The sequence below is a fragment of the Magnolia sinica genome, chromosome 3 (assembly GCF_029962835.1).
Source record: "Magnolia sinica isolate HGM2019 chromosome 3, MsV1, whole genome shotgun sequence".
In the NCBI taxonomy this organism is placed as follows: domain Eukaryota; kingdom Viridiplantae; phylum Streptophyta; class Magnoliopsida; order Magnoliales; family Magnoliaceae; genus Magnolia; species Magnolia sinica.
The window spans coordinates 125,527,847-125,553,767 of record NC_080575.1 but is presented as its reverse complement, the minus strand read 5'-3'; the positions used below and the strand labels follow the sequence as shown (position 1 = coordinate 125,553,767).

The 25,921-nt window shown below is 41.1% G+C and overlaps 1 protein-coding gene and 1 long non-coding RNA gene across 3 annotated transcripts; both read right to left on the bottom strand.

Moving 5' to 3' along the window:
* Positions 1-12,274: 12,274 nt before the first annotated feature.
* Positions 12,275-13,116, bottom strand: LOC131238757 (uncharacterized). Its single transcript, XR_009168033.1, has 2 exons — positions 12,989-13,116; positions 12,275-12,556 (listed from the first exon to the last, which is right to left on the bottom strand). It is a non-coding gene; the product is annotated as an uncharacterized LOC131238757 (long non-coding RNA).
* Positions 13,117-16,454: 3,338 nt separating this feature from the next.
* On the bottom strand, positions 16,455-21,020 carry LOC131241182 (auxin response factor 9-like). Of its 2 annotated transcripts, none has more exons than XM_058239895.1 (14): positions 20,582-21,020; positions 20,374-20,483; positions 20,168-20,263; positions 19,978-20,034; positions 19,695-19,847; positions 19,482-19,566; positions 18,843-18,933; positions 18,596-18,760; positions 18,393-18,506; positions 18,235-18,307; positions 18,007-18,160; positions 17,310-17,917; positions 17,033-17,220; positions 16,455-16,930 (listed from the first exon to the last, which is right to left on the bottom strand). In XM_058239895.1, exons 1-14 carry the CDS (start codon positions 20,640-20,642, stop codon positions 16,795-16,797), a joined length of 2,091 nt encoding a protein of 696 aa, XP_058095878.1. In that variant the 5' UTR covers positions 20,643-21,020; the 3' UTR covers positions 16,455-16,794. The 2 variants fall into 2 exon arrangements, with proteins under 2 accessions (XP_058095878.1, XP_058095877.1); XM_058239894.1 differs by having other exon boundaries at positions 20,374-20,492; positions 20,582-21,019.
* Positions 21,021-25,921: the final 4,901 nt, after the last annotated feature.

The window sequence follows — 25,921 nt, the reverse complement described above, 5'->3', positions numbered from 1 at the left end:
CACCATGATTGTGCAGGTTCAGGATTGAAGTAGCTTGGAGTTTGGTGATATTAGCCAACCAGGTTTGGTCAGCAACACACGTAACACACACACACACACATATAGTTCATATTCCTAATATCTATAAAAAAAATACCTAGGGATTAAAAAGGCATGCTTGCAGAAATATGCAGATTAGGGCTGGAGTATACCATCTTATTACTTGGTGTTTTTGTTAGATCAATGGCTATGATTAGTTTTTTCATAATAATAATAATAATGGCACTTTGGAAACCGACCATCACTATGTCACATTCCCAAAATCAAATTAGTGGTCGATCATAAGTTGTGATTCGTGGACACTTGTTTATTGGAAGAGGATTATTAGATGTTTTCCATTTCTAACCATCCAATCAATGTTCACAAATTCCAGAAGTCAGATGATTAAAAAAGCGTATTTGGTTCACTATATATAAAAACTGGGACTCCTAATTTGGACAGTTTAGTTTTGATTAGTTGTACATCACTTGTGTAATTTCTAAATAATTTTCAAGTGCGCACAACATCTATCGTACTCGTTAACTCCATTCAGGCAGTCCAAATTGAGGGCCCCACTCCATGTACTATCCTGACCTCTGATCAACGGCCATTCTTATGTTGAATCCAGACCGTTGATTATTTTCCATTTTGACTGTTCATTAAATGTCCACTAATCAGCCCATTAGAAATTTCGAATTGGTTCACAGGCCATCCAACTGGGACCTACCTATATGCCACGTGTGCAATTTCATGGTACCTGCGTGTCATCCATCACTCTGCCGGAGTATCAAAGCTCCTGTCTTATAAAAGGAAAATGCAGCCCTAAAATTGGTTTTTCACTTTCCACTTGTTCCGAAAAGTTACATAAAAACGAAAGGTCATTATTCGTTGTCGTTTTCAAGGCATTTCAATTTCTCCTCTTCTAATTATATCCTCTCGCGAAAATGACACACATAATCACCCTACGACAAGGGCGGACCCTATCTTATCGCGATATACTGAAACAGTTTCTCTCGAATCTAATCTTTCGTGATATTTACATTTCTCTTTGAAAGAGCCAAAAGCAATTCAACGGCATTAACAGACACTATCAAATGGGACCCACCAAACTGCCCAATCCCTGGCACATACGTTCCGGACCCCATCCCACGCATCGGACTTCCGGGAATGAAAGCGGAAAAACCTCTCCGCACCCAAAGTGGGATGAGTTCTATGATACTCGGGCTGCGTGTGACGCTTGATACGCAGGCACTCAGAACTTGTACACATGACATGCATAACTCAAATAAAACAGACTGGATTGTGCAAAGCACTGCCTCCAAGTCACAAGCCCAAGATTATAACCACTGATTCGTGGACACATGCTTGTGGAAATAGGACCGTTAGATATTGTCATTTTTAAACGTCCAATAAATGACCACTAATACGATAGTCAGATTATAAATAAGTTTAATTTTCGTTCATTACACATCCACACTGGATACCATAATTTGAACGGTTTAATTTAGATAATTGTACGCCACGTGGGCAAATACTAAGAAATCTCTGAATGCGTGCGTATCATCCATCACACTCCGCCAAAGTATCAAAGTTCTCTCAATCCAGTAAGAATAGCGTCGCGCTCATATGGGAACCGGTACGACCACCACCAGCACCAGTTTTGGTGCTACCCGTATGATGTGGGGCCACGTTAACTGTGCATCAGATCCACGCTGTCCATTAGGTGGGCCCTTTGGTTCCAGGACATTGGGATAAAAATCAGCCTCTCAGGTGGGCTGCACCAAGAGGAACAGTTGGAGAGGGGGTGCCCAACCAATAAAAACTATACCACCGTTTGTGCTGCCCACCGTGTTGTGTAAATTCCATCTAAACCGTTAATCCGGTGCACCACACTAGGACGAAGGGGCACACCAGTCACACCATGCTAAGATAAGCGTGACACGCCAAATGAATTTAGAGGTCTTAGGCATGGTTTTACGTTGTTCACTGCATCACAGCACACCTAAGCTTTGGATAGGCCTGATTTTTGGATTCAACGGTAAGTATGAGGGGACGAATATGATGGACGGTGTGGATCAGATGAATAGCTGACGTGGCCCCCAAGACCGGCACCCCTACTTGCGGTGGTATCCGTGCCATAGGAGCGAACCTCACAAGGACATGTGAATCATGTTTGATATCGAAACCCGAGAGTTCCGTTTGAGGCCCACCTCTTGAATGGCGCCCATCCATCGTGACTTTGATGCTACTTCTCGGGCTGTGGTTATATGCAATGGTACGGACGCGGAGTGCCGGCGACACCCTGTCGCACGAACTAACTTCCTGTGCTGAGAAGCTACGTGGGCCCACCGTGATGTTTGTTAGAAATCCTTTCCGTCCATCCGTCTTGCCAGCTAATTTAGGACGAGAAATCAAAACAAGCCAGATTAAAATATAAAAAAAATCACGTGCGCCATACCACGTGAAAAAAAGGGTAATTTCCAACTGTACGACCCATATAAGGCCCACCAACCTTTTAAAGCCCACTTGCTTTTCACCTCCCGAGAATAAGCCCCAGCTGTACGGTCCCATTTTTGAGGTCGAAAATGCCCATGCTTTCCTTCAGGAGTAGGGGTGGGCAAAATGGACTTGATCTGACGGATCCACCTCGATTCGAACAGAACCGATGGCCTGGATCGGTCAAGTTCGAGTAGGATCGGTCAAATCCGAACGATAATCGGATCGGATTCGAGTAAGTAGTGAATCCAACCGAACCGAACCGAAATTCGATCCGATTCGATCCGGACCACACCGGGTGTAGTAATTAATAAAAAAAAAAACCCTCCACCCAACCCATCTCTCTCTCTCTCTCTCTCTCTCTCTCTCACACACACACACACACACACACACATGCACAAATTCATCAGCAATGGCGTCTGTAAGCAGCATCACACCCCGACGATTCCTCGATACCTCAAGACCCACGTCAAGTACAAAACTCAACTTCGAATTCTCATCAAAGGCACAAATTCCCGTAAATGGTCTCTCAGGATCCTCTCTCTCAAGCTGCTGTAAACACCACAACGCTTCAAAATCCCATCTTTTCAGCTCTAAAAAGAGAACTTGGAAGATTGGTAAAAAGAGAACTTGGAAGATTGGATCCAGCGCAGATGATCTCGACGTGATCCCCGTGCAAAGCACCGATTTGACGGATCAACAGGACGATGTCGTGGTCCGCATTGAGAGAGAAGAGGAAGTTAAGAGCTCGAATCTGGTCGGCGGGTTTTCGAACGAGGGTCGGCTCTTCAGAGAGTACTTGAAGCTTCTTCAGGAAGTCACATAGCAGGTATAAGCTTCTTCAAGAAGCTATGTAGCTGGCGTGAGCTTTACGGTTTTATCCTACTGAGTAAACTATGTGGGGCCCGTCTTGAACTTTTTGGTTTATTCACACCGTCCGTCAGTTTTTCCATATCAATTTAGGGGTTGATACTAAATTTTAAGTATATCCAATAATCAAGTAGATCACACCATAGGAAACAATGAGAATAATAATTTCCACACCGTTGAAAGAAATGAACAATCTGAACCTTGTCCAATCCGATCCGACTCGATTTTTCTAACCAAGTCGGACTCGGATCGGTTCAGGCCAGCAGAAGATCGGATCGGATCAAGAAAGATGGCCCGGGCTCGGTACTGGATCGGATTGAGTTTGGGTTTGGCCCTGTAAATTTCGAACTGAGTTGGGTTGGGCCCAATCCGATCCGACTCGGTCCGATGCCCAGCTCTATTCCGAAGGCGGATCCCCTGGTGCTTGAAGATGAGCGCTGACGCTCCTCGAACTCCGAGTTGTACGAACGGTTCAAAAAAGATCAAAGTTACATGGGCCCCATAGTTATGTATTTATTATATCCACAACGTTCATCCATATTTCAAGATCATTTTGGAGCATTATCAAAAAAAAAAATCATATCCAAAGATCGGACCACACCACAAAGAGCAGTAGGAAAATTGATTTTCACCGTTAAAAATTTTGTAGGGTCCACCATAACATTTATTTTCCATCCAATCTATTCATAAGGTCACAAAGACCTAGATGAAGAGGAAAAACAAATTTCATAATGATCTAAAACTTTTGTGACCCCTAAAAAGGTTTCAATGGTAGACGTTCAATCCTCCACTGCCTTTCACAGTGTGGTCCACTTGATAGCTAGATCTATTTTATTTTTCGTCTCAAGCCTTAATATGAGTTCGCCAAATAGATGGACGGTTTGGATATAACACATACCTCATAATAGGACCCACAAAAAGCCAGGAAAAAAAAAAGAAAAAAAAAAAGCCAGGATCCTATAGCTACGAATAATAACCATAGCCATAACCATAGTGCCATATAGAATCCGTAGCCATAGGGCCCCGCCAGATCAGCGTGGCCCTGCTAGACATGGTAGCAAGTGGCAGGGGCGTAGCCAGTTGGGTGAGCCCGCCTCGATTCGGATCTACAGCTACGAATTATGTTACCTATGGCTACGATTATAATCGTAGCCATAACCGTCGTGCTATGCACTTTTTTTTTTTTTTTTGACTTGTAGAATTTAATTCTACCTACATTTTTCTCTAATACGTATTTATATAAATATGTATATATAAGCATATAATTTTTTTCTCTCTCTTTTTTTTAAAAAAAATTTCTTTCTTTATTCATTTAACAAGAATATCTTCTAAATCAAAATTAGTTACTTGACGTACCACAGATGATTTTGGGGTAGGAGAAGCTACTTTAGCAAACCAACCTGGTTATTTTCTAAGATTTCATCAAGTCGATGGTCAAAAATCCATTTCATTCACTTCATGGTCAATTTCAATCAGTTTGCGGTCAATTTCATTCATTTCATTCACTTCGCAGTCAATTTCATTCACTTCGCGGTCAACTCAATTCATTTCACGGTCTATTCCCTTCACTTCACGGTCAATTCCATGCATTTCGCGGTCAATTCCCTTCACTTCATGGTCAATTCCATGCATTTCACGGTCAATTGCAACGATTCCCCTTCACTTCAAGTCAATTCAATTCATTTCGTGGTCAAATTCCCTTCACTTCACGGTCATTTCCATGCATTTCACGGTCAATTCGCTTCACTTGACAGTCAATTCCATGCATTTCACGGTCAATTCTGGCGATTCCCCTTCACTTCACGGTCAATTCAATTCACTTCACAGTCAATTCCCTTCACTTCACGATCAATTCATTCACTTCATGGTCAATCAATGTTCTTAACTTAACAACATTGAAAGCAACATTTGCATGTTCAACACCATAGCCCATGTTATCACTTGATTATTGGTTAGACGTGCACATTTTGTGGGGCCCCACAAATAGTCTGCATTGATCATCATAAACCCGGCCACACATCACATAATCAAAATTCAGCAGAATGAGAAAATAGACTGTTGGGGGCCTTGCACAAAATCTTAAGATCTAGCCTCCCGAAACAAACTAGAATTATGGATAATAAAGTAATGAAATAAATCAAAGCATAGATCACACTACACAAGATATTTTTACGTGGAAAACCCTCAAAGAGGTAAAAATCACGGGACCTCGTTCAGATCAATAATCCACTATGAAGTAGAACGTTACGACCTTCTTCACTCACGCAGGAGTGGATAAACAATAAGAGAAACAAAGAAAACAGAAAGATCTCACCGATTACGAGGACGTGGAAGCACAGAGATATAAGTTGCAGAGTAGATAACCTCCACGAGCATAGCCTCCCTTCCACAAGCTTCCTCTCTCTCTTTCTCTCACACCTTTGATAGCCCTCTTGTGTTTTTCATATATAGAAAAATCCTAGGAACCCCTATTTATAGTTTTAGGAAACCCATTTCCGTATCCCAGTTGCGAAAGGACTTAGATTTCCACAATCCGCAAAATCGCGGAACGAATTTGAGTAACCACTACCGGTCGAGATGAGTCCACGACCGGTCGAGCGCCACCCATGACCGGTCGAGAACCACCTTCGACCGGTCGAGCACCCCATAGAAAAATAACCCAAAGTCGCTGGACTTCGAGTTAAGTTAGGGCTCGACTCCACGACTGGTCGTGCACGAGCCCTCGACCGGTCGTGTGAGGCTCATGACTGGTCAAGCACGTGGAAAAAATACCATCAAATCTCTCCCTTTTTGACCCAGGAGGGATTTACATTCTTCAAGCCAACCAGGTTTCTATAAACCTCAAACTTGCCCTTGAGCAAAGCCTTGGTCATCATGTCTGACCCATTATTGTCCGTGTGGACCTTCTCAAGCTGTAACATCTTCTGTTCCAAAGTATCCTTGATCCAGTGATACCGAATCTCTATGTGCTTCGACTTGGAATGTTGACTTGGATTCTTGCTCAAGTGTATAGCACTCTGACTATCGCAATAGACCACGTGCTGCTCCTGCTTCAGGCTAAGTTCCTGTAAAAACCTCTTCATCCAAAGCATCTCTTTACATGCCTTTGTGACTGCAATGTACTCGGCCTCTATCGTAGACAATACTACGACCTTTTATAGCTTGCTCTGCCAAGAGACCGCTCCCCCTACAAACGTGAACATGAACCCCAATGTAGACTTCCTGGAGTCTATGTCACCTACCATATCTACATCTGTGTAGCCCTCTAACACAAATTTTCTACCACCATAGTATAGGCTCAACCTGGATGAGCATCTTAGATACCGCAGTATCCATTTCATCGCTGCCCAATGTTCTTTGCCAGGATTGGCAAGATACTGGCTAACAACACCAACCGCATATGCTATGTCTGGGCGTGTACACACCATAGCATACATCAAACTTTCTACTACTGATGCGTAGGGTATCTTCTGCATCTCTTCCACCTCTGCCTTCGTCTTGGGACACTGTCTATCTCTCAATCTGAAGTGACCATCCAGTGAAGTACTGACCGGCTTCGCTGCATTCATATTGAATCGCTTTAGGACTTTCTCAATATACCGCTCTTGTGACTGCTAAAGCTTTCTACTGCTTCTGTCACAGGTTATCTCCATTCCTAGGATCTATTTAGCCAGGCCCAAACTTTCATCGCAAAAGACTTGCCCAACTCCTGTTTTAACCTATCGATCTTTTTGATGTCTTTTTCCATGATGAGCATGTCATCAACGTATAACGGCATTACTAAGAAATCACCATCTGAGAACTTGCCTGTGAACACATAGTGGTCCAACTCCGTTCTGTCATACCCATGCTTCAACATAAACGAGTCGAACTTCTTGTACCATTGCTATGGAGCTTGTTTCAGCTCATACATGCTCTTCCTCAGCCTACACACCATATGCTCTTTGCCCTTTACTTCGAATATCTTTGGTTGGTGCATGTATATCTCTTATTCCAGGTCACCATAGAGGAAGATAGTTTTAATATCTAACTGCTCTATCTTTAGATCCATGCTAGCCGCCAACCCAAGCAACACCCGTATGGATGTCATCTTCACCACTGGTGAGAATACCTCCTCGAAGTCTATGCATTTCCTCTGACCAAACCCTTTCACCAAAAGTCTGGCCTTAAACCTCTATTGTGAATTCTTCTGTTCAACCTTCTTTCTGAACACCCACTTGTTGCTCAAAGCTTTCTTGCCCTTAGGTAATTTCACCATATCATATGTGTGGTTCTTATGCAAAGATTCAATCTCCTCTTGCATAGCTTTCAACCACTCCCCTTTATGCTTGTCGGCTAGGGCTCCAGAATAATCTTTTGGCTCTCCCCTATCAGTCAACATAATGTATTCATGCGGCGAGTACCTCTTAGACGGCTGTCTGTCCCTAGACCTCATCACCTGTGGCTCAACAGGTGGATCAAGTAGGGGCTGCTCCCCTGGTCCATCTTCTGAAGGAACTCCCTCATCCTCTGCACCTTGCTATACTCCCCCATCATCAGGCACCATGAGAGGAATAACCGGATTCATGTCCTCTAGCTCACCTGAATTAGGCTGGTTCTTCTCTAGCTTACCAATGTCTTTCATATATCGATCTTCAAAGAAAACCACATCTCTGCTCCTAATGAGCTTCTTCTCGGTCGAATCTCACAATCTGTAGCCGAACTTTTCATCACCGTACCCGACGAACACATACTGTCTGATCTTCATATCGAGTTTGGACCTCTCGTCCTTTGGTACGTGAACGGATGCCCTGCATCCAAACACCCTAAGATGACTGTACGATGGATCCTGTCCAGTCCACACCTTCTTAGGCATTTCTCCATTCAATGGGGTTGATGGAGACCTGTTTATCAGATACACTACCGTGTGCATTGCTTCTCCCCAGAACGTCTTAGGCAATTTCGCATGGGATAACATGCATCTGATTTTCTCAATAATGGTGCGATTCATTCGCTCAGCCACACCATTATGCTGGGGGTTCTTGGGATCCGTCTGTTCATGCCGTATACCCAGGGACTTACAATATTTATGAAAGTCGCCAATGTATTCACCACCATTGTCAGTGTGAATGCACTTCAATGATCTACCTGTCTCTCTCTCGACCATAGCATGAAATAATTTAAACACACCAAAGACCTCGTCCTTAGATTTCAGAGTATAAACTCAAACCCTCTTAGATGCATCATCTATAAAAGTAACAAAATACAATGCCCCACCCAAGGTTTTTATCCTCATAGGACCACAAACATCAGAATAAACAAAATCTGATGCATGCACTTTATTAACATGAGAAACAGATTTAATGAATGAAACTCTATGATATTTCCCTGATAAATAATCAAGACAGGTTTTGAGAGGTGTACCTATTACATCTGGAAGGAGTCGCTTCCTCGCTGGTAGTTGAAGCCTTTTTTCGCTCATGTAGCCTAGACGTCTATGCCACATGTCAATAGCTGAATCTTCCGCCGCGTTCAACCCACCCTTGCATACACTGAACCTTGCCTTGTAAAATGTGCAACACTTCTTTCTTCTGGCTACGATCAATGAACCCTTGATGAGCTTCCAGCGCTCACCAGCAAACCGGATTTCATAGCCATCATCATCCAACCTTTCCGTCGACATTAAGTTGAGGCGAAGGTCTGGGATATGCCTCACATCCCTGAGAACCAATGTGCAGCCCACATCGGTCTTCACACAAATATCACTGACCTCTACGATCTTCAATACGTCAGAATTTTCCATCTTCACGGTCCCATAGTCACCAGACTTATAGCTTGTGAAAAAGTCCCTGTGTGGAGTCGCATGAAAAGAAGCTCCTGAGTCAATCACCCAGTCGGTGTCCTGACTCGTAGCTGTGAGACAAATATTATGATCTGTTGAAAGAATAACTTCAACGTCGCCATCTGAAGCAACCACAGTGGAATCTGATTCATCTTCCTTCTCTTTTCCTTTTTCTTTCTTATCGTTCTTCTTACCACGACATTCATGCTTGCAATGGCTCTTCTTGCCACAATTCCAGCAATCAATATCCTTTCTGTTACTCAACTTGCCTCTTAATTTATCTCGGGCTTTTTCGCCCTACCTACTCTTTCCTCTCCCTCGTTCCTGTGTCACAAAGGCCTCTTGCTATGTAGACTCAGGAGACTTCCTCCTTGTCTCCTCATTGAAGAGACAGCTAGTCACCTATTCCATGGATATCTTTCCGTCTGGCGCGGAGTTACTTAGAGACACTACCAATGTCTCTCAACTGTCAAGCAATGAACTAAGTAATAGTAAATCCTGCAATTTATCATCCAAGACCATCTTCATAGTAGAGAGCTGGTTCACTATGTTGCTGACCTCATTCATGTGCTCGACCATAGAACTACCATCATTGAACTTGAGATTCATAAGTCACCTTATCAAAAAAAATTTATTACTGTCTGTCTTCCTCTCATACAACCCTTCTAATTTCATCCATAGGCTAGCAGCTAAGGTCTCCGTAGACATATGGTGGAACACAGAATCATCCAACCATTGTCTAATAAACTTCACCGCCTTTCGGTCCATCTTCTTCCAATCATCATCAAACATATCCTTAGATTTTGTTGATATGCCTAAAATTAGAGAATATAGGTCCTTGTAATAAAGCAAGTCATCCATCTTAGCCTTCCATATAGTCCAGTTAGAGCCATTGAGGCTGATCATCCTTTATGAGCCACCTTCCATAATTCAAAAATCTGATCCTACCCGTTCAATGAACTTAGCTCTGATACCACTTTGTTGGGGGCCTTGCACAAAACCTTAGGATCTAGCCTTCTGAAACAAACCAGAATTATGGATAAGAAAGCAATGAAATAAATCAAAGCATAGATCACACCACACAAGATATTTTTACGTGGAAAACCCTTAAAAATGTAAAAACCACGGGACCTCGTTCAGATCAACAATCCACTATGAAGTAGAACGTTTCAACCTTCTTCACTCACGTAGGAGTGGATAAACAATAAGAGAAACAAAGAAAACGGAGAGATCTTACCAATTACGAGGATGTGGAAGTGCTGAGATATAAGTTGCACAGTAGATAACCTCCATGAGCATAGCCTCCCTTCCACAAGCTTCCTCTCTCTCTTTCTCTCTCTCTCTCACACCTTTGATAGCCCTCTTGTGTTTTTCATATCTAGAAAAACCCTAGGAACCCCTATTTATAGTTTTAGGAAACTCTTTTCCACATCCTAGTTGCAAAAGGACTCAAATTTCTGCAATTCGCAAAATCGCGGAACGAATCTGCGTAACCACGACCGGTTGAGCGCCACTCACGACCGGTCGAGCACCCCGTAGAAAAATAACCCAAAGTCGCTGGACTTCGAGTCGAGTCAGGGCTCGACTCCACGACTGGTCGTGCACCATCCCTCGACCGATCGTGTAAGGCTCACGACCGGTCGAGCACGGGGAAAAAATCTCATCACAGACCTTCTACATTGACACACACAAAGAACTACATCAAGCACGTATTTACAATAGAAAAAAGACCAAAAAAAAAAAGAAAAAGAAAAGAAAAGAAAAGAAAACCAACCCTATCTATTCACAAATTGCAATCCCTTTTTCTAAATTCCTAAAGATAGGAACGACTACTGCTACCTCTCCCCCTCAGTTCACTGGTTTGTTTTACCCTTCCACAACCTATAGCTTTAAAAACCCGAGCTCGATATTAACCACTGCCCACGTCATCGCCCCTCTCTAATCTCCTCTCCCAATGTAGAAGGAAAACGGAGAACGAACCGTCACCACAAATTTGTCTCAGATTTCAGCTCTGAATCAATGCTTGCAGTCCCCTCGACTGTTGAGAGAAGCTTGTTTCTTGGATTCATCTTCTTCACTTCTTCACATGTATAAATGAAAATCTTTTTTGCCATCTTCCAAAATTCCCTGCAGAAAAAACTGCACAGTGAGTGATTCAATAAATCCATCCATGCGGTAAACAAAAACCAAAATGACTACCTCTAAAGCACATATACCTCAGGAAAACAAAGGCATCACAAGCAACCAATCTCTTAGAAGCGACAAATGTACTCCAACTAGTAGTGAGCAAATGTCTACGGGGTTGCCATGTCCATTTAGTAGGTTCAAAATAATCAGGTGAGGGCTGAATTTGACGTGTCCTTCAATTACAAATTGTTTTGGCAATTTTATCAGACACCTTGTATACTCATTTGGCAAAGTTAGCAAAAAAAAAAGAAAAAAGGAATCCACATGGGCTTCTATCTTCCATCACTTACCACCCCAAATCACAAGGGAGATGAAGAACAAAAACAACCCATTCTTATCTCACCATCCAGTAATTTGGGTTCTGCACAGTTCGAGCAACAAACTTATGTTATGTGGGGTTCCATCCCTTTCTGCCCCGAATCCAAGGAAGATTAAGAACAGGAACAACCAGAAATCTAGGTTCCGCAAAGTTCGGGGAAACAGACTCACATGATGTGGTTTCATCTTCCGTTGATTTCTGGTCTCACCAACTAGTAATTTGGATGTATGGCATCCCATCTTCCTTAGGAAATGGGAACCCAAAACGCAAAGCTCCGAATGAATTCTTTCCATGAATAGATTTGCATAGCAATTTCAATAGGGGAAAGCAAATAAAAGCCAATCGCATACCTCTGAAAAAGAGGCTTAAAAGGTCGCAAAATGTAGGAACGGCTCAAAACCGTTTCGAATATTAGGGACAGAATATTAGGTACGGGTTTAAACCGTGCCAGTGCCAACAATCGGGCTGAATTTCAGAAACGGTGGCTTTTGCCAATTATGTTTGATTCAATTGAAAGCTGTATTTGTTTTTATTTTTAAAATTCAAAGAATATTAGGTACAGCTAAAAATTAATATTGAACAACTTTATAATAAAAAATTATATATATTTACAACAATAAGTTTACAATGGTCCGAATACATGAAAAATAAATAAAAAATCCTCTATGCTCCACTCCTTGTGAAGTATGCATTATGCATGGCCCAGACCACAGAGCATGTCATCATGCATGACCAAGCAACAGAACTGAGATCTCTGGCTTGTTGAGAGAGGCGAGGCATCTAAAGTTCGAAGTTTCTTTGTTTGAATCACTTTAAGAGAGTCCTCCCTATCTGCTCCAGATAACCTAATGGAAGTGAAGAAAATAAAATCTCATTATTTCAGTACCAAATAAACCTAGGCATGCAGCAAACTGAAATGCACAAATCACATTTTGCAGTATGAAATTTTAAATTGCAACAGTCAAGCATACCCACAAAATCCATGAAGCAATTTAAAAGTGCAAGTCTAACAGATTCTGGGATTTCTTAGACTTGAACAAACATGTTGTTGGGCTTGGCTGGGCCCATTGAGTTAAAGAAGTTGGGGGCTCAACTGTCAGAACATTTTGGGCTTGAATCGAGCCCATGCCTATTACTCTTCTATTGATCCTTAATCAGGACAGGTCTGATGCACTAGTATCTATTTTAGCCCACACCTGAACAAAAGAGTTTTGGGCTTGACCTAGCCCACTGTTTTCATCATTAATAAGCCCATTCAGAGTGGTACCTATACGTACCTGCATCTGATGTATCTCTTTCAACTGCAGCCTTCCATTCTACTCGTTGAGAGCATCTTATCTAGAAGATCAAAAGAAAGCTGAATTATAAGAATTCGAGTTGGCATATTCAACCATTACTTGTCCACAAAAAAACTGGAGGACATCCCTACTGATACCTTATAGGCACACAGATCTGATTTGACGTCAATTGTCCCTTCAATCTGGGAAGCATATACATGAGGGCAAACATTTTTTGAGCAGTACTCTTTCAAATGCTCTGTAGTTTCTGTCCAACCATGAACTAGAACCTGCAATACAGCTCTAATAGGGGAATATCTTTACTGGGATGAAAAGATGACATGCTTCTCAATATGTGAAAAAAACCAATCATGGTTTGTTACTACATGCTTACATGTTTCTGAGTAAACAATTAGGAAGAAATTTAAAAAAAAAAAAAAAAAAAAAATTGCCTTCCAAAAGGAATTCAAACCTGAAGCCATGGTGATGGGATCCTGTAGTAGGTGTATTCTTGTGGAACATCCTGGTTCCTAGCAAGCCTCTCTAAAATTTTAACACACTTTGGAAGACGACTACAATATGCTTCATGGTTATTTGAAACTGTGTCAAAACCCCCAGATTACGCTCATCTAGAAGCTGTGTCATGCGATCTGACCTGAAAAGAAATGTAGCTAAAACAGAGAGTCAGATGAGCATAAATAGTCAACAGGGCCCCATTAGAGGAAGAATACAGAATCCCTACTTACCAGCCATCTACATCGACAACATCAGGATTCTTCCTATACAACCGCAGAAGACATAAAGCAGCCTTTTTTCTCCCTAGTGGTCTGCAGCAACGGGAAATCTGATGCAGAAAATGCATCTCCCATCATTTATGCTCTTTTATTATAACACAATCTGACAGACATACCCAACAGTTTTATCTCAAAAGATATTCGGTTAACTTATATTAATATTACATAAGGTGCTCCAGCTATCCGCCCTTTGCTTTACCAAGCCATGGCGTATTTTGATAACCCAGGCTTTTTCACCTGATATTCAGTTTTACCAAGCAATGTATCTTCCATTATAGTGACATTCAAAAGCCCACTGGAAATGGTATTTCAATGCCTGGCTGGACATCTATTTCTTGAAGAATTTCAATGGGTTGGGAATACCTTGATATTCCTCCTTCTGACAACCTCCTTATTGTCAAATAAACATTTGCATATGTTCTTACAATTTCTATTGTAATTAGTAAAAGATGAGATGAAAAAACAAACAAACATTGTGATGAAGAACAAATTGATTGTAATTAGATAAGATGCTTATGCTTATGAATGAATGACAAAATAGAGGTTCCATTTAGAGGTTGTTCCTTCTCATTAAAAATGAATACTTCAATAATACAGTTTTCTAATAGCTGATGACGTAGGAAATCGCTTTTCTTCTAGAGAAATCCGTGAACAGTGGGAAAAAGCTGCGTTAAGGAAAAAAGAGGATGTTCATAGTGGTCAATTTGGATGTGAGGTTCAGGCCAGCAATTCTTGATCTAATGCAAACCACAAAAATCAGTCCCATGAGACCACTCAGACTGAAGCAGAACAATCCGAAGATGCATCGGATCATTCTAGTTCAAGCAATGTGAGCAGTGAAAATGAGAACCTATCTACCTACACTGCCACTTATGTACCGGAAGGGAAAAACCATGCTTCGGATTCTGATCAAACTAAATAAGTTCTGCAAGCTCTGCAACTGGAGACATCTGAATTTAAGAAAAAATAAAATAAAATTATATCATAGCAATGCTGAAAATGATATAATTAGTAAAAGGTATCAATCCAAAAAATTATAATTAGTGAGAGAGAGAGAGAGAGAGAGAGAGAGAGAGAGAGAGAGAGAGAGAGAGAGAGAGAGAGAGAGAGAAAATGCACAAGATAGCACACTCTCTTTTATCATGCGCTGAAGATTTTGGAAGATCTGGTGGTCACTGTGCCACTTCTTGAAGCTCCTGAAGGAAAATCATTAAGAGCCTCAAGTTTCCAAATTCAAAATGAACCAAGAGAACATCAAAGTGGAATTAATGGAGAAGTGCCTCTTCTGTAGGCAATCTGAACTCATCTGATTTGTCTTTGAAATTGAGCTGCAATTCTACCTCTGTACCTTTTAGTTCTCTTGCCTTTTCCTTATCAATTGCTCTAGGATATCTGATCCATCCGAATACAAGTCAAAACCTGAATCTGAATCTCTCTACAACATGAAAGAAAAACCCATAAGAAACAAATTCAAGGAGATATTATCCAATTCCATTGGAATAACCAGCATTTCCATATGGGCTAGCATTCCATACTATTTCTTGTGGTGTGGCCACTTGAGTATTTTATCTGCCTCACTTTTTGTCTCACATAAAAAAGGATACAATGAAACTGATGGACAGAGTGGACGTCATATGGACATTACGATGGGCCTCATAGAGCTTTCAGTTACGAGAGCCTGAAAGTACTCAGGCCATATACACAATACGTTCCTCCCGAGGAGCAAGCACCATAACAGGCAAGAAAGACCTGTGGCTTTTGTAACTGTGAACACTTTCAATTAGAAATTTCACAGGCATAAAATGTAAATAGATTCAGCATTACCAAGCTCGAATTAAAAATCCAAGCATGCACTAAGCTGTAGATATCTTTTTCCCTAAATAAAAGCTTGGCATGTATATTAATAGAAGGAGATTGTCCCTTCAATTGTCATGTCCAATTGTCCATAGTACATGCACCATACGAGTGCATCAATCCAGATATTCTAAATTTTGAAACAAAAGCAGAAAGTGCATGATAAAAAAAGAAACCTATCCGAAAATTCTCACCATCCATTCAGTCACCATCAAACAGAGCTAAAACAAAAGTGCCAATGGTCCAAACTGCATGGGTGAAATCAGATCAGTTGGTTCGACCAATCAATGTAGGTTAAAGGTTATGCTTGTTCCCACAATGCAGCCCACAATAAGGGCAGTCTAGACTGGCATGGATGGCATTTTGTTTTTGTTTTTTTTTGTTTTTTTTTTTAATTTTTTCACATCAAATTGGTGTGATTTATTTATTTTTACCTTGCTCCTCCAAATGGGTCCCACAACTTTGGTAGGTCACGATTGGCATGATAGCTATTTGATGGTCACCCACCAGATGGTGTTAGTGATTTTTGCACTATGATTCTCCTAGTGGGTCCCACAACTTTGGATGAATGCAATTGGCGTGGATGTGTCCATGGTTCACCTGAGGTCTCTTCCATGTGTAGTGGCACGGCCCAAAAACATTGAAATCAATGTTCTTAACTTCATAAGATCGAAAGCAACATTTGCACGTTTAACACCATAGCCCATGTTATCACTTGATTATTGGTCAGACGTGCACATTTTGTGGGGCCCCGCAAATAGTCTGAATTGATCATCATAAACTTGGCCACACAATCACAGAATCAAAATTCAGCAGAATGAGAAAACAGACCTTCTACATTGCCACTCACAAAGAACTACATCAAGCACGTATTTACAACAACAACAAAAAAAAAAAAAAAAAAAAGAAAAAGAAAAAAGAAAAAAGAGAAAAACCAACCCCATCTATTCACAAATTGTGATCCCTTTTTCTAAATTCCTAAAGATAGAAACGACTGCTGCTACCTCTCCCCCTCAGTTCACTGGTTTGTTTTACCCTTCCACAACCTATAGCTCTAAAAAACCGAGCTCGATATTAACCGCTGCCCACGTCCTCGCCCCTCTCTAATCTCCTCTCCCACTGAAGAAGGAAAATGGAGAACGAACCGTCACCACAAATTTATGTCTCGGATTTCAGCTCTGAATCAATGCTTGCAGTCCCCTCGACTGTTGAGAGAAGCTTGTTTCTTGGATTCATCTTCTTCACTTCTTCACATGTATAAATGAAAATCTTTTTTGCCATCTTGCAGAATTCCCTGCAGAAAAAACCACACAGTGAGTGAGAACTCTCAGCATGTTATTTTGAGAATATAAAGTGACCCAATTCAAGGTGGATGGTTAGCTGCGGAGATGCTTACGGCCATGGATCATCGCCCACAAGCATCATATCGTCTTCATCGTCAGTGAACGCAACTTCCCATTTGTTGCGGTGATGAAGCTCGCCGTGGATCTCAAACATACGCTCCAACTCCATTATCAATTCATCGTAGCCTTCCATCACAGTTAGGTCCACAGCTCTCCCAACTGCAATCCCTTGCATGTGAACCTTTCAAGCACCAAATACGAAATCCAAGAATGATGTAAGATCAGGCAAATGATATATCTACACAACTTTCCATTAAAATCAAGAGTTACCTTGGTTCGACTCCTTGTTGAACTACTATGCTTGCTCTGGACCTCCTTTGGGGATATCTGTAAACCTTGCTTTCTCTCTTTCGAAGCCTTTGAAAGTCCTGACTGCTGATCGGAATCAGCGGCAGATGCAGTAGCCTTAACAAATTCATCATTTGTTATAGCAGTGGAGATCTTAACTGGACTGGCCAACGTTCTATCAGCCGCTGGCGAAATGTTTGAGTTGTCAATCAGCTCGATTCCAAACAACCGACACCCGTTACGAGCCTCGGGCCTCTTTCCCTCCTCTGCCAAATGCGAAATTGAGCAGGGAGTGGGATTTAGAGGGTGGTCGGTAGTTGAATAGCCCGAGGTAACTGGCAATACAGTGACCGTTTTATGCTCTTTGTCTGCATCCTGAAACAGCTTCAGAGAGACCCTTGTAGGGGAAGAAAGGCATTCCTGCCTGTTTGTGAATGGAGCATGGATATCCTTCAACCAGGCCTCTGGTCGCACCACCGCACCCTGCACGATGCTGCTGTTCATAACATTTCCCTTGATTTCTTTCTGCCTCAATGCACTCACATCATGGGATTGAGTTATTCCAGGGTACCAAAATCCTGAACTAGGTTCTGCATCCAATAAAAATAACACTAATAAAGAAAATGAAAAATAATTTCAACCATCTTAGGAAAAACACAAAAGCCAGCAGTTCATATACCAGTGACTGGGAGTTCCACTGATGGCCGGGGCCGCTTGTTCTTCATCACTGCCTGTTGTGTTGGATTTAACAGTGTGGAAGCAACAAAAGGCTCTATTTCCCATGGAGAGACTTTATCGGGACGTGGAACAGCAGCAGCTTCATCCCATTGAACCTGGAAATAAATAATCAGTCAAAGACATGTAACCCAAACAGGACCTTAAAACATCAAACAACCAGCAAGTAAACCTTCAAAGATCTCCATTCAGAATCCAGCCATTGTGAGGAAGCCTCTCCAACCCCAACTATAGTGCCAGTAAACCTGAAAGTGATGATAATACTAAATGATCAATCAAACCCATCAAAGGCTGCCATTAAAACAAAGCATGAGTGGATTGAGAAAATACCTTCTCTCAGGGGCATCTTCCCCTTCGAATCGCATCTTGAATCTCATCCCAACAGAAAACCTGTTATTAACAGCCTCCAAGTACTTGTTCAAGCCTATAATGAATTGACTTGTCCTGATCGACACCATTGAAAGGAATCAACCATCTATCCAACACATCTGATATAAACAAGAAGGTAATTGAAGAGAGAAGATGCTTCTAACCTGGGCTTGTAGTAAACAGTGAAAAGTGTGTGAGTCATAATGGCATGAGATGCTGTGGCAAGAACTCCTAGATGCATGCTCTGACTGGATATCACGGACGATGGCATAGTGCTTGGCTGCCTAGCAAGGCGTCTAACACCTACGCGTAACTCTCCATCCTCCCCTCTGCAGAAGTGCTCTTGTGATTCAATAAATTCATCCATGCAGGAAACAAAAACCAAAATGACTACCTCTAAAGCACATATACCTCAGGAAAACAAAGGCATCACCAGCAACCAATCTCTTAGAAGTGACAAACGTACTCCATCCAGTAGTGAGCAAATGTCTACGGGGTTGCCCTGTCCATTTTGTAGGTTCAAAATAATCAGGTTAGGGCTGCATTTGACGTGTCCTTCAATTACAAATTGTTTTGGCAAATTTATCAGACACCTTGTATACTCATTTGGCAAAGTTAGCCAAAAAAAAAGAAAAGAATCCACATGGACTTCCATCTTCCATCACTTACCACCCCAAATCACAAGGGAGATGAAGAACAGAAAAAACCCATTCTTATCTCACCATCCAGTAATTTGGGTTCTGCACAGTTCGAGCAACAGACTCATGTTATGTAGGGTTCCATCCCTTTCTGCCCCAAATCCAAGGAAGATTAAGAACAGGAACAACCAGTAATCTGGGTTCTGCAAAGTTCGGAGAAACAGACTCACATGATGTGTGGTTTCATCTTCCGTTGATTTCTGGTCTCACCAACCAGTAATTTGGATGTATGGCATCTCATCTTCCTTACGAAACGGTAACCCAAAACGCAAAGCTCCGAATGAATTCTTTCCATGAATAGATTTGCATAGCAATTTCAATAGGGGAAAGCAAATAAAAGCCAAATCCATACCTCTGAAAATATGCTTAAAACGCCACTCAAAACCATGAAGATCCCTGGCAGCCAACTCCTGAGTCGGCGTTTGCTGGGACATGTCCTGAACAAATGAAATTGCATAATAACAACAGTAAGGAGAAAAAAAGAAAAAGACAAAGAAAATCAAAGATACTTATACAACTCTAATAACTAATATAAAATGAAAATACAACAAAAACCAAAACCCACCAATGAAGGAAGACACTCAGTAGCATGTCTTCTAAGAACAGAGAACCCGCCATGGGTACTTGTATCAGAAGCTGTTAAAATTTTACAAAATGATCGAACCACAGGCCTCGGAGACTCTGGAAGGCTTGGATCAGGGCTCCTTGGCTCATTTTGCTATATAAAAAAAAAAAAAAAAAAAAAAATTACAAAAAAAACGTGGCTACAATCCTGAGACTGCAAGATCCAATTCAAACCAAGATATTTAAAAAATAATAATAAAAAAATAAAAATGCGAGCCTCTTACATCAGGATCTGGTTGCAAAGTGATTTGTGCATAAACCTCGTCGGTTTCAGGTTCCGCCTAAAAAAAATAATACAACAATATAAGAAAAAATGTGTGTGTGTGTGTGTGTGTGTGTATATATATATATATATATATATATAAAATCAATGCAGAATAATTCAATAATAAAAAGGAAGCAGAAGCAGAATACCCTTAGCTGAATGTTAACGACGTGGCAAAGGATTTTCGAAGGGAGATTAAACAAATGAATCTGCGGACCTAATTCGTGATTTGTCGATGCTTCTAACTGCAAGAGTACCGGAATTTTTTTTATTTAAAAAAAAAAAAATAGAAAGAAAATTTGAAGATTTCTCACATCGAGAAATCAGACAAAAGAGGCGGGGCGCACGATAGCACCTGCTCCATATGGCCTTGGGGGAAGTAGTAAACCCTCTCTCTCTCCTTCGGAACATCAACCAAAGGACCCGCACAAGCTCTCCACAGCTCTTCATACAGCTGATCGACTCCTATACAATCTTACACAAGAAATGCACATCTATGATTTAGTTATGACAGAAAATCGCCGAAATTCAAGCGCAGAACCGGAAACAGCTCTGGTTTTTACCTGTATTCGTCCGCTCGCTCGTAAGATTTGAGGAACTCCGGAAACTGTCACTGTAAGCCATGAAACCGCTCTCAGAAGCTCGATTCCGCAGAGAAAACCGCTCGAGGGGAAGTTGAAAACCGCTGCTGTGCACTGCAATCGCTACCCCATTTATGTACGGAGGGAAATCGACGGTTTTTTACTTTTCGAAATTAATGAAACCTCGCCGCTTCGGCTCCGCGAAACGGTCGTTCGATCGGGAAACCGCCGTAGGTACCGCTCCAGCTTCCAAAACCACTAACCGGCTTCCGTCTCCCCAGTCAGAAAACCGCTTTCCGCCGCTCTAGAAAATCTTCTCTTTTCTCCGCAGAAAACCAGAAAACGCCGTTACCGAATCCCGAAAACCGGTTTCCTGGCATTTTATACGCCTCTCTCTCACTCTCTCTCTCTCTTCCTCTGATCTTTCTTTTTCCGTGAAAAGGAACGTGTCCCGCGGGACAGAGCTACTTGTGACCTGCAAGGATATCACCCTTGGTCGTCTCGTCCATCGTAGTTAGTCCACTTAAAAATAATCACACTTACTCGGACGATCCACACGTACACCTATCAGGGAATGGACCCTTCAATTTATTCATTCAAATGGTGGGTCCACTTGATTAGGGTATGATCTAACTATTGGATAGTGGACATTCATGGACGGTTCAGATTTAAAATACTTCCTACCTAAATTAAGCAAAGATATTTTAAACAGCTACCTAATTAGATACGAGGAGACAAGGAACCACTCAGTTCGGTGAACCCCTGCCGTGGAGGGGAGGGCTCTCCTTAGTTCAACTTCAGTTCATGTGTATTTATCGGAGCCACTTTCAATCATGCTTCGCATCTTTGGCCGTCCATTGTAGTTGGGCCACTTGCAAAGAATCACACTTGCTGAGACACTCGATTCATTCAAATGGTGGGTCTACTTGATCAAGAGATGATCTTAATTATTCGATAGCGGACATCTATGGATGGATGGTTTATATTTAAAACACTTCATTTCTAAATTAAGCAAAGATATTTATTTAAACAGCTACCTAATTAGATACGATGGGGCAATAGAAACATTTAGTTTGGTGAGGTTGTGATGTGGAGGGTTCTCATTAGTTCGGCCCACGCCTATTCATCCAAACTACTTTTAATCATGCTTTCACCCTTTCTTGCTATTGTAGATGAGAGAATTACATGTACTCTCATAGATTCACATGTAAACGTATAATGGAATAGAGGCTTCAATATATTCTTCAAATGATGGGTCCACTTGATCAATGGATAATCCTAACCATTTGATACTGCCCATCTATGGATGATTCAGATTTAAACATGTCCTATCTAAATTAAGCAAAGATATTCAAAGAGCTACCTAATTAGATAAGGTGAGGCAAAGGAAAAATTCAATTCCGTGACGCCCATTAGTCCAGCATGTATTCATACGAACTGCTTTCAATCACATGCTTTCACCCTTGGCCATCCATCGTAGTTGGGCCACTTGCAAAGAATCACACTTATCCTAATGATCCGCATATACACCTATATTAGAATGGACACTTCAATCTATTCATTCAAATGGTGGGTCCACTTGCTCAGGGGATGATCCTAACTATTAGATAGTGGCCATATATGGATAGTTCGGATTGAAAACGCTTCCTATGACTAAATTAAGCAAATATATTTAAGGGGCTACCTAATTAGATATGATGAGGCAAGGAAAACACTAAGAGGACCTAATGTAGAGGGCTTTCATTAGTCTAGTCCATGTGTATTCATCTGAACTATTTTCAACCATGCTTTGCATGTGCTTTTCTCTAAGAGTTGCACATGGCTCGATTAGATATTATTTAACTAAGCCTTAGTGAACTTAGTGTTTTTTCAGCCTCAATGTATCGAGTTTGAAGAGCCGCATGATAGCATGGATTTTGGAGGTTTTTTTTTTTGTTTTTTTTTTAATATGTGCACACACCCCATACACTCATGCCGTAGTAGGATTTCACCACCTATGAATGCTCGAACTGAAAAAAAAAGAAAAAAAGAAGAAGAAAAAAAGAAAAAGAGTAAGGATCCAAGATTTTGGAGTTGTTAGGAATTAAAATCATTTTCAATACAAATCATGTTTGACAACCCTTCAAAGTCTTAGATTTCAACTTAAACTTATATTTAATATCTTATAATGGGGCTCTAAAAAAAGCCATAAAGGTATACATCATTGTATTTCCAATTTTCTTTAACTATGATTATTGTCTCCTCTCTTTGAAATTTCCTTAGTGAAAATTCAAGCTTTAACAGCAAAGCACAAGCCTCCAATTTCAGAATTAAAATCTGTAAGTCAGATTTCTTTTTAGGCAAAGTTCTAAATTCATGCTGTCAAGTGGCACTCCAGGGTTTGTTTTAATAATTTACATGGATAAGATAATGTGTTTGTCTTTGATCTGATGTTTGAAATAACAACTTCAAGAAAAAGATTTTTTCTCTCTAAATTGCAATTCAAATATTTTCAAATGCACATAAAAAAGAATTTTTAAATTATTTTTACCAATATAATCAATCAAGTGCAAAGAGTTTGTGTTCTTACCTATGTTATGAACCTAACCAATAGACCAAAAGTTATATATATTAATAAAATACGTCCAATTGCTATTCAAATAGCTTTTTCACCTCACTTTTACTCTAGTATATAGTCAACATACATTGTAATGTTGACATGGATAGCCATTGTTAAAAACATAACTAATAAGTCAAAAGTTGTAGAATTGGCCTAATTCGAGTCATCTACTTGCTACAAGCAGAAAAATCTTATATATGCATCATGATTGGCCAGTGATATTATCATCACTGCTGTATTGAAGTTTGTGTGATGATGTGGTCCAATCAGGGGGTGTTTGGACGGACAGGTTGGAAGAGATTGAAAGGGATAGAATGGTAAAATTTTGGGATATGCCAAATGTGCCAAATAAGCCCCGTGAACTTGTTGTGAGATATAGTAAACCTATGGCATCACCATCATTATCTTAAAATTGATCCCATCCCATGATGTATGTTTTGTGATTAACTACTGAAGTAACGTAACTAAGTTCTGTGAACCTTACCATGATGTATGTTTTGTATTCACGCTATCCATCCATTTGGAGATATTATTTTAGGACAATATTTAAAGAATGAGTCAAATCAAATGCTCCAATGGACCCCACCACAAACAACAGTGGGGAGAGTGACTTCTACCATTAAAAACTTTTAAGGACCACGAAAGTTTACGATCAAGCTAATATTTGTGTTTTACCTCCTTTCATGTCCGTGTTAACTTGTAAATAGTTTGGATTTCAAAAAAACATGATGGTGAGCCTTAAGAAGGCTTCAACGGTGGGAATCACTCTCCCCACTGTTTTCTGTGGTGTGGTCCACTACAGCTTTTTATCTACCTCATTCTTTGGCTCTTGCCCTAAAATGATCTCTCCAAATGGATGGACGGCCTGGATACAAAACATATATCATGGTAGAGCCCACATAACTTGGTGACGTCGCTTCAGTGGCAAGTGTCGCTACTCAACCTGTCAGTAGCTAATCCGCGTCTGTCTGAATCGGGGTCCTGGATAGGGCATCGGTCGCCACGTGTGTTACGGTGTACAGTTTTGTTTGTGGCTGCGAGATACTGGATGGGCATCTCTCACTCACTCCTTTTGCGTTTTACCAATCTAACCGCGGTTAGCTTCTAACCCGGACCTGGCGAATTCTGTAGGGCACGCCCAACGTTAAAGCGATGCGTTGCCGTCTGTAACGGCGGCGCCCATTCCATGCCTGAGTATCCATTCGTATATACGTATTATAGCCACGCACGCGCGCCGAATCGCTGACGGCATCTCGGGAATCGCGCTTCGCCGTTAAGTATCTGCCATTACCGTCTCCTCTACCGTCTCTTTCCTTGTCTGCCGAACGGCAGGCAGGAGTATTGGCTCGAGCAACGCCCGGCAGAATTTGGTCTTCTTTATTATTGACCTTGTCGTTAAGAGGGTATTACGGAAATGCCACCAAGTGGGTCCCGCTCTACACGTGACCGCACATCCTATTTTTTCTCCGCCACGGAATCTCCGATCCTGAGTGGTCCCCGGGCTACACGTCAGTAGAACAAAACCTTGCTAAGAGTGACACGTGGTATGTCGAGGTGGGCCACATCAACGTGGCTGTCATGCGGTCATGTCTTAGACACGTCGGATGGATTTCTTATCTTCTCAAAGGAGTCAGCACTCGTCTACGGTTCGTTCCCATTTTTCTTTTTGTTTTCTTCAGAGAGTTTTTAAAAAGAAGACTGTTTTGGATAAAAATGACGGAAATCGACCTTCGTTTACTTCTGTCGATCACAACTCTAAAAGAGGTTAAAAAAACTTGGAAAAGAATTACTCTGAAAGAGTGTGATGCATGATAGTGATACGCATGCACTTTAATTTTATGTGTTATGGGTCTTAGTTGAGATGTATCATGAATAAACTTATAATTAAAGAATTATCCGATTATTCGATTGATTGGACGGTTATAATAATTTTTTTCTTTTTTTCGTGCCTGTGCATCAAGCGTTTCACCCTTGATCCAGTGCTGTGGATGGACGCAGACTGCATCCTAATCAAATAATCTGAGAAAAGAAATGGGCGGCGTAGCTGGGTCCATCGGCTTTTTTATTTTAAACACGCACCGTCGCACCTACGGATGCCCTAGTGGTTACTCCAGCCTATGACCTCGGTGTTGAAACCCTCGTAGTAGAGACTCAAGCCAGCTTATTTTAAAAACATGGTCCAAAAAAGTGAAGTAATATAAATTTCAAGTTGACAACATCACAGAAAAACGGAGGTTATTGATTAAAATAACTCTTCTTAAAATCCACAGTAGTAGGACGACACAAATATCAACTTGATCTGAATCTTTTGTAGCTACTATCACCATTATCTCTTATGGTGCGGTCCACTTAAGATTTTGATCCACTTCATTTTTAGATACATGCCATAAAATGATCTGGTAAAATTAGGGTTGTATATGAACTAAGTTAGCTTGGTTAGCTCACTCAACTCGGCTCAAAAAAGCTTGATACGATTTGGTTTAAAATTGAGTTTGAGCTGAGTTGAATTGATTTTTTATATCAAAAAAATTTCGAATTGAATATGAGCTTGCCTAAGCTCACCTCAACTCGTGTTGAACCCCAATTCAATTCGAACTCAGATCGATCCCATTCAATGACTCAGCTACTTTAATATTGATGTTGCTCATCAAGTATTTGATGAAATGACTCAACGAAGTGTCAGCTGGTGGCAATGGAGGTATGTATATGAAATTAATAAATAT

Excerpts from the sequence above, each read along its gene's own strand:
- LOC131241182 (XM_058239894.1), bottom strand. The coding sequence starts at position 20,642 with ATGGCTTACAGTGACAGTTTCCGGAGTTCCTCAAATCTTACGAGCGAG. Across the intron at positions 20,264-20,373 it reads CCCAAGGCCATATGGAGCAG|TTAGAAGCATCGACAAATCA; the intron begins GTGCTATCGTGC and ends GTACTCTTGCAG. Across the intron at positions 18,761-18,842 it reads GATGCCTTTGTTTTCCTGAG|AGGGGAGGATGGAGAGTTAC; the intron begins GTATATGTGCTT and ends GCACTTCTGCAG.